We start from the raw sequence: 12,082 nt of genomic DNA on the forward strand, positions 1-12,082 counted from the left end.
GGCTGGCCTGGCAGGCACATGGTTGGAATGGTTGTGAGGGGTGAGGGGTGGCAGAGCACAGAGGACGTCTCTCCCTGAACCCCCCACTCACCCAGCAGCCTGGCCTTCAGGCTCTGCCTGACTGGGCTTTCCAGACCTCTGACTGCTCTAACCTTAGTGCTCCACTCGCTGCAGATTCCAGAACACTGGACCCTCTGACAGCACCCCCCTCCCCCCCGGGGCAGAGTCTGACCTCTGGCTTCTTCCTGTAGCCTTTATGCCATGTTCGTTCAAATCCACTGACACCTGGACCAGCTCGGTGCTCGTTTTGGAAGTGGGGCTGATAACTCCCCACCCCCAGAATTCTGTGCTTTTTGATGAAGAAAGGAGAGACGGTCCTTGAGGAGACACAGAGGGACCCCCAAACCACATGGATGCTGGAGAACACAAAATCCAGTTGGAAGGCACTTCAGGTACAAAGTCCAGAGAGGATGAGTGGAATCCCAGTCACAGCTTGTTGGAGATGGAGGGTCCCCCATATTTAATGTGGGGGCTGATATTTTAATACTGCCAAGTGGATTTGGACTCAGGGTGAAGGCATCGTCGCTCCCTGCATGGGTGCCTTAAAGCTGACTCTGCTTTTAGACTCAGTAGTTTAACTTCAGCACTTGAAGTGAGGGAAACAGTTTGAATTGCAGAAAAAGCCTCTACTGAAAGATCAGCGTTGATTCGCGTGGTGGGGCTGCTTGCGAGGAAGGCGAGTCTTGCCCGGCTATGCTCAGGACTTGTTCTTTCAGTGTCTGAAGCAGAGCCTGGCATGCAATGACCTCTCAACATCTTTTGAACAGTCCTATGAAAAATCTACCCCCATGTGATGATGACATGGGAAATTTTCTATGCTAAACAAACACAGGGAAAAGCAGGATACAGATTTCTAAGCACTGTCAGTAAACATGCACTTTATTTTTTAATGAAGGGGAGAAAAACCTAGGAAGAAGATAGCTAAGTGCATCTTCACCTAGATTATGGATGACTCCCATTCCCCGTCCCGTATATTTCTCCTTTCTTACTTGCTGGGGTTCAAACCCTGGACCAAAGCTTATGGGACAAATGCTCTGCCACTGAGCTGCCTCTTTCTGGCCTCTTTGGTTTTTGTTTGGGGGCCACACCCAGTTGTATTCAGAGCTTAATCCTGGCTCTGTGCTCAGGAGTCACTCCTGGCGGGGCTCAGAGGACCATATAGGCTGCCAAGGATGATGCCCGGGTCACTGCATGCCAGGCAAACATCCTACTGGCTGGTGGTATCTCCCTGGCCCCTGTATCTTCTAAACTTTCTATAATGAGTATGATTTGGTCATTGGAAGCATTTTTCTTTTTTAAAGACATCACATTCTTTTACAAGAAAGAAAGGAAGGAAGGAAGGAAGGAAGGAAGGAAGGAAGGAAGGAAGGAAGGAAGGAAGGAAGGGAAGAAAGGAAGGAAAGAAAGAAAGAAAGAAAGGAAGAAAGGAAGGAAGGAAGAAAGAAAGAAAGAAAGAAAGAAAGAAAGAAAGAAAGAAAGAAAGAGAGAGAGAGGGTTGTTGAGCTGGTTTGTTAAGTTTTCCTTGTTACCTTAAGGTTGTTACGTTTTATTCACGGAGCAAACCAGCAGCTTCAAGAACCAGTTCCTCCTTGCTTTCAAAGCACTGGGCTGCCTTTGTGAATGCACACAGAACACCTCCACACTGGGGCCGCGTCTGTCAGTCTGCCTGCAAGCCGATCCCGCCTCACTGCACAAGGGCGCAAGCGAGCGAGTCCCGGGTGATGAGACTGTGCAGGTCCCGACGGAGGCTTGCCCTCACGCTCACACGCAGCCCAGGTCTCTGCCGCGGGGAGGCCAGCACGTCATCTCCAGGAGCAGTTCAAAGAAGATCGATGAGGTTCTGGGTGGGTGGTTAATTCTTAGCATTGTTTTGCGGCTGTTGAGAGTGCCCCGTCCGTCCGCCTTCCTGCCCTCTGGTTTAAGCTCCTGTTGCGTCTTACAGGATTGTTTTCTCCGGCACTGGGGTTCGTGGGAGTCTGTGCGCCGGGAGCCTGGGCTCCCCTTAGAAAATCAGAGCCTCCTTGTCGTAGGTGGGCTGTGGCCACCGCTGCTGGGCTCTGTGGGACGAAATGCCTCCCCTCCAACGGAGGAGGACTTGCTGCCTGACCCTGGAGGGAAGCTTGGGGACCGGGGGACCCTCAGCATCCACTGGCCTATTGTGTCTCTAACCCTTTCCCGACCTGCAGCGTCTCATGCCTTTTTTCTCTGTCTCGCTCTCTAGCCATAACCAACGGACCACGGCCTTCAGGCATCCTGTGAGTGGGCAGTTTTCTCCAGAAAATAGCGAATTTTTTCTTCAAGAAGAGTGAGTACTTTCATATCTCCTTTCCTTTCCCCGCAGAGCTGGGAGGGTACAGGCGTGTGCCCTAAGCAAAGCTTTGTTGGGGACTCCTGCTCTCTCAGACCGAGGGGCTTTGCGAGGGCTGATGGGCTGAAATGTGAGAATTTTGTTTTCCAGTCACTCGGTTTCCCTCAGTTGAAAGATGCAGAGGGAGGTTGGGGCGGGGGTGAAATTGTCAGCTCCTTTCCCCTGGCAGAAATCACTGAACAAATATGCTAGCCGTGCTCTGCAAGGACCCCTGATTACCCTCTCTGGCCAGGCTGAACCTGTGTTACTGGAAAGCCTCAAGTAACGGTGGCAAGCCTAGGTCTTAGAAGAGGCTGGTGGGATAGAATGGCAGGTTAAGGCACTCGCCTAGCACGCGGCCAACCTGGGTTCAATCCCCAGCATCCCGTATGGTTCCCTGAGCCCCACCACAAGTAATCCGTGAGTGCAGGGTCAGGAATAAGCCCTGAGCATAGCTGGGTGTGGCCCCAAAATAAAACAGAAGAGAGGAGAGTTGGGCTGGAGTGATAACACAATGGGTAAGGCATTTGCCTTGCATGCGGCCGACCCGGGTACGATTCCCAGCATCCCATATGGTCCCCTGAGCACCACCAAGAGTAATTCCTTAGTGCATGAGCCAGGAATAACCCCTGTGCATCGCCGGGTGTGACCCAAAAAGAAAAAAAAAGAGGAGAGCTGATGCCCCTCTTCTCCCCAAACTTCAGAATTCTTCCTGCTCACTTTTCTTGAGCTGGGGACATTCCTGCTTCTTGGTCTTGTGACATCATCTTCTGGTGTATTTGAGGGCAGGCTCCCAGCACCCTGGGCCCTCTCTACTTGGAAATAAGAGCACTGGACCCTGGGAGATAGCTCAAAGTGCCAGTGTTTGCTTTGCATGCTAGAGCTTCGGCGGCGAGCATGGAGCTGGGAATAGTCCCTGGACACCACCAAGCTGTGGCCCCCAAATGAAATGAAAACCAAAATAGAACAAGGTGTGTGTGCTTGGGGCTGGGGCTGGGGGTGGATGGCTCTGAGGCTGGGGCACAGGTTGTGTCTGCTCCCGCTGGAGACCCTCTCCCACCAAAGCCATGCATAGCCCGAAGAGAATATGTCCTTCTCCCCAGAATGAAAACAGAAATGTGTGCAAATGAGTGCATCCCTGTGTTCCCCGGAGACTGTCCTGTCTGGGGGGGGGGGGGGGGGGGATGGTTCTGTGCGAGGACCAGAGACAGGGACTCCAAGACTGTTTTTCCTTCCAACTCCTTCTTTTCTGCTCACTCACCAAAACCGCTTCTGATCTGAAAATACAAGATCAGTCTGTACATTTTTAATCAGGAGGCTTTTTTTTTTTTTCTCCCTCAATACTACACCTTTAAACTTTTTGTTCTGGAAAATTTCAGACACAGGCAAAAGCAGAGAGAGTAACAGAACCATTGTTCTCCTCCTTGCATCCCACAGTCCCCCAACACTTGCTGACTTTATGTCAGCTGTTCCCCTCTCCCTTCCCTGCCCCCCCCCCCCCCCCGATGATGGCAAAGCAAATTCTAAACATACCATCTCATCACCATAGTATGTGCAGTTTAGAATCCTTATGCCACGGGGACTTTTCAAAGCAGGAGACTATAATTAGTCTAATCCTGACATTCCCTGCCTGTTTGCTTCGTGCCCGGGGGTGGGGGGGGGGGGAGTGACGTGGGAGTCGCATTTAACAATGCAACACCGAGGGGTCGACCAGACAGACCATTGGCATTTCTCAGATGGAAAAACAGAGTCTGCAAAGCAGGCAGGCCCATGGCCCAAGTTACACAGCTCGCTGGCTGGCTGGCCGGTGAAAAGGTTGTTGCCCCTGCCTGAGCTCTTCCTGGGGGCTCACCCTGGTCCCTGTCAGAGGCTGCATGCTCCAGGACTGTGACCACCAGCCAGTCCCGGGGACCGGAGCCCTGATGTGGGGGAGCATGGAGGTCATAGAGTGGGTGGAAGGGAACGATGTGCCTGACATTGAGGAGACGCTGCTGTCTGACAGCAGAGTCAGAATGTGGATTCCCCGAATTCCAGTGGAATGAGTTTGTTTATAGAATCCTGAAGGTCAGAAGCCCTTGGCAGGTCACTGAGCTCAGCCCCCTTCCTTAGGCATCCCTGAGACATGGGCAGCGTTGTTCCTGAAGGTCCGTCTGGACGGACGGATGGTGCGTCAGGACACAGCTGGGGAAGTGACTGACATTTCTGCATGACAGATTCCCAAGCTTAGGAGAAGATCGCTTGGGGCCTCCCTGGAAATTGGCCTTGTTTAACCGAAACAGGGAGAAAGCCCCCTCCCACCCGGCCATTGCATCCAGGCCTGTCACCTCCCGCCCGCCCCAACATACACACACACACACACACACACACACACACACACACATTCACACACTCACTCACACACACCTGCCAATCGTTCTAGCACCCCCATGGGGTGATATGGCCCACTTTGGCAAACACTGTTCTAGATAAACACTCTCCATCACCGACACCTCTGTCACAGGCCCCTCCTTTCTTTCTTGTTAGTAGACTTTGTCCCTCTGCCGCTTAGAAGTTCACCCAAACAGCTCTACAGCTAATCTTCATGCCGTGAGCCCCTTTTCAAGGATCACTTTTACCCTCTGAGTCCCATTTCCTGGGTGTCAGAGAGGGTGCTTACTCATCCCAGGGAGGGGGGAAAACTATCTGGTCAGACATTCTCTGAAGCGGGCAGAGTGTGGTTTAGGCAGTGAGGGGAGAGGTGGGTTTCTGGGAACGGACGTGATGAATCCTGCACTTAACCATACGTTCAGTAAGTGTCCAAAGTGTCGGGAGCGGTGCCGGGCTCCGCAGTGGCAGCAGGGGGCCAGACTGACACAAGCCTGTCCTGCGGAGTTCGAGGTTAAGCAGGAAAAAGAGAATGAGAGTGGGCTGGAGTGATAGCACAGTGGAGAGGGCATTTGCTTTACACGTGGCTGACCCGGGTTCAATTCCCAGCATCCCAGATGGTCCCCTAAGCACCGCCAGGAGTAATTCCTGAGTGCAGAGCCAGGAGTCACCCCTGAGCATCACCAGGTGTGACCCAAAAAGAAAAAGAAAACGAGAGAATCACAGATGTGGACCAGGTCCACCCAGGGAAAGCTCCAGGCTCAGTGGGAGTTATTGAAGATGGGAGATATTTTCTCCCTGGATTAAGGTGGCCACCCCTGGCAGGGGAGGCAGTTCCAGTGCAGACCTGTTCAGTCTAGATGAACGTGGTCACAGACTCAGAGGGCAAAGGTAGGAGTTAGACCAGCTGGGTTAGGTGGATGCCCTACATTGCAGGGTGGGAGAATTGGGAGAATTTAGTGACTGCTGGGGATGGGGATGAAAGAGAGGGTAGAGTCTCCAGGCATGCTTGGCTCTAGACTGAGGGAAGGGGAGGATTTAGATAAGGAAAGATAAACTGAAAATAATCACGCCTGTGTCTGGGGGGGGGGGGGGGGGTCTTTCCTGACTGGGTCTGATGGGGCTTGGTTGGGTAGAGGGTGGTGAAGGGGGTTTTAGAGATAAGCCTGGGGAAGAGCCTGTAGCTAATTATCTAAATTGCTTCCTCCTGAAATACACCCAAGATTGTCCTTCTGGGTGAGCTCTGGGGTAGTGTTGGGAAGGGGGAGGTGGGGCATGGGGTCCCCCTCCAGAAACTGTTTAACGGAACTGGCCATGGGACATGTGAAGCACGACTTTAACCACAGCCCTGACGCACCAGAAGCTTTTTTTTGTCTTCTTGTATCACACCCCACGATATTCAGGGGTGACTCCTGGCTCTGCACTCAGGAATTACTCCTGGCATTGCTTGACAGATCATATGGGATGCTGGGGATCAAACCCAGGTCAGCCACGTGCAAGGCGAACTCCCTACCCTCTGTACTATGGCTCCAGCCCCAGAAACCATTTTTTAAAAATTCTTAAGCCCCTCTCGCTCCCACAGGACTTCCTCTGAGGAACAGATGAGAGCAGTCACTTGCACATATTTCTCTGCCATCCTTTTGGGGATAACATATTCAGTTTGAGCCAGCCCCCTCCTCCCCCTTCCCCCCCCCCCCCCCGCCCAGGGGGCTTTCTCTCTACGTTGAGGGAGGCAAGTTGTGGTTGTGGCACTCTCAGGGGTGCAACCCTGGCTGGCGCTTACACACAATGCCTGGGCTTGCCGGCAGCACAGCCTAACCTGCAGCGCTGCCAGGATGGTGGACGTGTGGCATTTGTGCACATGGGGGATTTGAACTCGTGACTATCCACTTGCCAGGCAGGGACCCTCAGCCTCTGGGCTTATTCTGCCACACCTGGTGGTGCTTGGGCCAGCCCTGGCTTGAGGCTTGGAGGTTGGTGTCAGTGGTGTGACGGGACCATGAGCTGCTGGGATCAAACCTGGGCCTCCCATCCTCTTTTACTTTCCAGTGCCCCCCATACCATTACTTTCTTTCTTTCTTTTTTTTTTTTTAAGCAGGGCAATGAAGTAGATGGTTTTTGTTCCCTTCCAGGAGCTTAATTTGTTGTGAAGTGTGAAATGCAGTGAAGAAAAAGGCTGGGTTGACCTTTGGTGTTCTGTAGACATCAACTCTCAGGTTGATGTCTTGGGTAGAAAATGGAGAAGTGAGTCTTTCCCTTCTCCAAGAAGCTCTGTTGAGGCATGCACTGGAGCACTTTTAAAACACAGATCCCTCTCTTTTTTTTTTTAATGTAGGAGTACTGCAATTTATTCGGCCATTGATTAAGCTGATTGAATTGGGCACGAACTCCACATTACTTTTAAATAAATTTTTTTAAATTGGGTATCTGTGAGATAGACCATTACAAAGCTGTTACTGGGTTTCAGTCATACAATGACACAGCAACTATCCCTCCACCAGTGTATATTTCCAACCAACAATGTCACCCGGTTCCCCACCACCATCCCCCAGTGCCCCACCCCCTACCCCCAGCCTCTCTCTATGGGAGGCACTTTCCTTCTTGCTCTCTCTCTTTTCCTTTTGTGCATTATGGTTTGCAATACAGGTGTTAAGAGGTCATGGTGTTTGTTTGGGGCATATGGTCTTTTTATCAGGATGGTAATGCTGGAGTAACTTTTCAATTGGGTGAAAGCTTTGGGGTGTGGATGTGACTGCCAAGGCTTCTGGAAGGGAGGTGGTGGGAGGTAGCCCATCCTGACACCAAGAAAGCCTGGAGATTTCAGTCACAAAACCCGCATACAACACAAATCCCTCTTGCCAGACCCCTGCCCTGGCATCTTGTAGCCATTCTTTCTAGAGCAGTGGTTCTCCAAGAATGGGCACCAAGGAAACAACACCTATGACCCGGTTTGAGGTGGCAGATTCCATGGCTCCCCCCAAAACCTATGAACCAAAAGTCTCTGGGCTGAGATCATATAATATATGCAGCAAAACTGTGAACCAGAGCCAGAGAGGTAATATAGGGGTGGGTGAAGGGTGAAGGCACTTGCTTTGCATGTGGGTGACTCCAGTTCTAGCCTTGGTACTATAGATGGTCTCCCGATCACCAGGAGTGGTCCCAGAGCACTGAGATAGGAGTAAGCCCTGAGTACTGCTGGGCATGTCCCCTACCCCCCAAAAAAGGAAAGAAAAGAAAAAAACTCACTGATGTCAACAAGCCACTGTTCCCATCATCCCGAAATTACTCTCAGATTCTTTCATTCACCCTGTTTCCTCCAAACCCCCACCATCCTCTGGCCTCTGGGAGACTGTGACAGTCTGAGGTGGATTTTAGTCACATACTATTGGATTTCTTCTTACGTGGGAAGGGAAGAGAAATGGTCTCCATGGTAACTGCCTTCCGAGCAGTGCAGATGTGAGGAAATAGCATCTCCCCCGCCATGGCAGCTGGGGCTCACCTGAGCTGCCGGTGTAACAGGTGCTTGCCGGCCAAAGCTGGCTCTCCGTCTCACAGACCAGAGACAGGAGGAGAGAGATAAAGCTCTGGCCATTGAGGTGTCCGTGTCGGTAATATAGTCAGCCAGGTGAGACTCGGGCCTGGGTTAGAGCAACTGAAGTTGGTTTCTGGCCTTCACTCCCTGGCCCTCTCAGGTAACTGGGGTTTCTGCTCCGTCCTCTTCCCAGAAGCAGGTCATCCCGTGCTTACCTGGTTGGCACAAGAAGAGCAGGGAGCTGGGTAGACAGTGCCGTGGCACTGGAGAAGGCACGTCATAAGACCACTGCGCCTTCACGGGCAGGGAAGTGCAAGTGTGCTGTGTACCAGGAAGAGAGTCGTAAATGGGTGTTGGGGCGGGGGGTTGGAGTGATAGCACAGAGGGTAGGCATTTGCCTTGAACACAGTCAACCTGGGTTCAGCCTCCCATATGGTCCCCTGAGCACCACCAGGAGTAATTCCTGGGTAACCCTGTGCATCGCCAGGTATATCCAAAAGGCAAAAAAAAGAAGAAGAAAAAAAAGGAATGGGTGTTGGTCGGTCACAGCCCGGAAGTTGACAAATGACCATTGAAGACAATGGACATTTGTCTAAGGACATTAGCCTTCGACATAGAACGGAGAAGACCAACTGGGGGTGGTGGCGAAGGGATATTGGCTCTCCACTGAATGTTGTACAGGAACATCATAGGCCTGTAAGCACTGTCTTCCCGTTGTTCATCGATTTGCTTGAGCGGGTCCAGTTACATCTTCATTTTGAGACTTGTCGTTACTGTGTTTGGCATATTGAATACATCACGAGTAGCTTGCCAGGCTTTGCCGTGCGGGCGAGATACTCTCGGTAGCTTACCGGGCTTTCTAAGAAGGGCGGAGGAATTGAACCCGGCTCAGCTGGGCTGGCTGCGTGCAAGGCAAACGCCCTACCGCTGCGCTATCACTCCAACCCATCATAGGCCTAAAGCATAAATATTAACATTATTGTAAACCACATTACCCTGATCTTTAGAAGAAATATGTGTTGGTCAGCACTGGTGGCTGTGCTTAAGAAACCACAGTCCAGGTAGGGGAGCCCAGATCTTGTTGGTTGGCTTCCCTTGCTGGATGGAGAATGTTCGCTTTCCTCATTTCTCTCTTTCCCTCATGCACCTTCCATGTGACTGACCCAGGTTCGATCCCCACCACCCCATATGGTCCCCCAAGGTCTTTCCCAAACCTCCTCCCCCAAGGGGGTGGGCCTCAGCCAACAGGTCCTATAGTCATGTCCCCCGGGGGGGCACAACGGTACCCTCAAGTCAACAGCACGTGGAGGAAATTCCTTCTGGAAGAGCTAATGTCCGTGTAGGAATGCATTAGGAGAGTAAGGTTTTTTCTTTTCTTTTTTCTTAATTCATGTTTTACTTTTTATCGAATCACGGTGAGGTACACAGTTACAAAGTTTTCATGATTGAGTTTCAGACATTCAATGTTCATGTCCCCAATTTCTCTTCTAACACCTCCCTCCTCCTCCACCCCCCGCCACTCTACTATTTCTCCAGCCTCCAGAAACCGTTGTTAGACCCTTCTCCACTGTTGGTACCCAACCAGACTATTAGGATGAGCCCTGCCTCACTTACAACGATGGCCTCACGGGAGGTGGATATGGGGCGCTCATCTTAACCCCCCTTTCCTGATTCTCAGTGACTTTCTTGAATTGTGAGCTTGAAGCCAGATTCTGTGTGGCTTAGAGGGTCACCCTCAGGGGCTCCCCTAAAGGGATGAGCTTTGGCACAAGAAACTTCCAGGCTGTAGCTTGGCGTAGTGGGGGAGGGGGAGGGTTGAGAGGCTGTGCACAGGTGCACCTGCCCCTTGGGAACAGAGAGAAGCCCCAGGGGCACAGTGTGATGCTAGTAGCAGGCTGCATGCCAGTCCTGTCTCTGTCAGCACCAACACCAAGCTGGGCCTGAGTCATAGAACATAACATGTTCTGGGAGGCAGCAGTCCTGCTACTGTGCCGGGGTTTTGTTTATTTTTTTGTTTTGGGTTTGGTTTGGGGGCAGGGGGCACATCTGGCAGTGCTCAGGGCTTACTCCTGGCTCCGCACTCAGGGATCACTCCTGGAGGGCTTGGGGGACCATATGGGGTGGTGGGGATCGAACCTGGGTCAGTCACATGGAAGGCAAACGCCCTATTCTGCCATACTAACCATCGCTCCAGCCCCTGTTTGTTTCTATTTCACTGTTTTTTGGTTTGTCTTTGTGCCACATCCAGCAGTGCTCAGGACATACTCCTGGCTCTGTGCTCAGAGGTCACTCCTGGCGGTGCTCAGGGGACTCTATGGGGTGCCAGGATCGAGCCTGGGTTAGCTGTGTGCCAGGCAAGTGCTTTCCTTAGTGCACCTCCCTCCAGCCCCCCCCCCCCCTTTTTTTCTTTGCTTTTTGGGTCACACTTGGCAATGCACAGGGCTTACTCCTGGCTCTGCACTCAGGAATTACTCCTGGCAGTGCTTGGGGGACCGTATGGGATGCTGGGACTCAAACCCAGGTCGGCCGCGTGCAAGCCAAATGGCCGATGCGCTGTGCTATTGCTCCAGCCCCTCCAGCCCCCTTCTACTGTGCTCTGAAGCTGGCCAGCCCAAGCCTTCGGAGCGCCCTCTGCCTGCCAACCTTCTCCACCTCTGGGCCCCAGTCCTAGTGATTCTTGCTTGTTCCTTCCTTGGGGTCTCAGCAGCCTTGCTTCCTCATTGGATTGTTTGGGCAAGAGCCACAAGTTCAAGTCGTTTGAGCAGTATTGTGGGGGCGTGGGGATACCACTTTAAAAAAATCCCTCTGGGAAGCTAAAGATGACCTTCCTGATCTTGGGCCCCTCTCTTTGTCCAAGGGGACTCCTTTCTTTGGCAAGTCCCAGGGCTCTTGGGCTTCAGGGAGGCAACCTGCAGACCTGAGTGAGAGGTGTGAGCACGGGAGGGGGAGCCCGCCAGCTCCCCCACTAGCCCCCTATCCCCGAGCGTGGAGGAGGGGTCTCTCCCCTGGGTCACTGGCTGACCCTGAGTTAGGAGGCTGGTGCACTGCTCTCTGCATCTCTCCGCCTGCACCTCTTCTCTCCAGACAGGCAGTCTTGGGCTATAACGTTGCCTGTTGCATTTGGTTGCCATGGCAGCAAGGGAACAGGAGGAGAGATGGAAACACCTGGCAAGCAGATGCAGAAACTTGCCTGTTCAGTTTCCCTTCCTGGAGCAGGATCCGGCATCGGGGATGGCCACAGGTAGGGGCGGAGAGTGGGGGCTGGTGTCCTGGGCTCCTGGGGAGCTCCCGGGTGCTGGCTGGGCCGCTGGTGTGGCTGTTTCCAGGGACGCAGGCTCTGGGGATGCAGTTAGGCGGCTGCAGGGTGTGGGTGGAAGGAGGCTGCCGCTGGCTCACTTGCGACCTCGTTCCTGCCCGCGGCTCCCCTGCTTGTCCTCTTCTTCCCTCAGTCTGTGGGGGTGCTCACGTATCTCCTGTGGGAAAGGGCAGGGTCCAGGAGGGACGGGCTCATGCTGGGGGCGGGTGGTGGTGGTGGGAGGGGGCGAGCAGAGGGGCTCAGAGAGGCTCCGATGCCATGGTTAGAACTGGACCCTCTGGGACACAGCTGAGTAGAGAGGTGGGGGGTCCTGCTCTTTGCCCCGGACCCTCACCTCAAACTAGGCAAGGAGCCTGGCAGGACAGTGGGGGGCACTGGCGCTGGGACCCGAGTCCGGGCTGGAGCTTGAGTGTGGGGGTCAGGGGACGCTCCTCGCCTTCTTCCCATGCCTGCTGAGCGGGAG

General features: G+C 53.1%; 1 protein-coding gene across 3 annotated transcripts in view; it reads left to right on the top strand.

Annotated features, from left to right (window-relative positions):
- PLEKHA7 (pleckstrin homology domain containing A7) overlaps positions 1–12,082 on the top strand; it is a 251,647-nt gene that overhangs the window by 150,795 nt on the left and 88,770 nt on the right. For all 3 annotated transcript variants that reach the window (XM_056115859.1, XM_056115860.1, XM_056115861.1), the window contains exon 4: positions 2,282–2,365. In XM_056115859.1, coding sequence (XP_055971834.1) covers positions 2,282–2,365 — 84 coding nt within the window. The remainder of the gene's footprint in view (positions 1–2,281; positions 2,366–12,082) is intronic.

Source organism: Sorex fumeus, unplaced genomic scaffold (assembly GCF_029834395.1).
Source record: "Sorex fumeus unplaced genomic scaffold, SorFum_2.1 ptg000030l, whole genome shotgun sequence".
Classification (NCBI taxonomy): Eukaryota; Metazoa; Chordata; class Mammalia; order Eulipotyphla; family Soricidae; genus Sorex; species Sorex fumeus.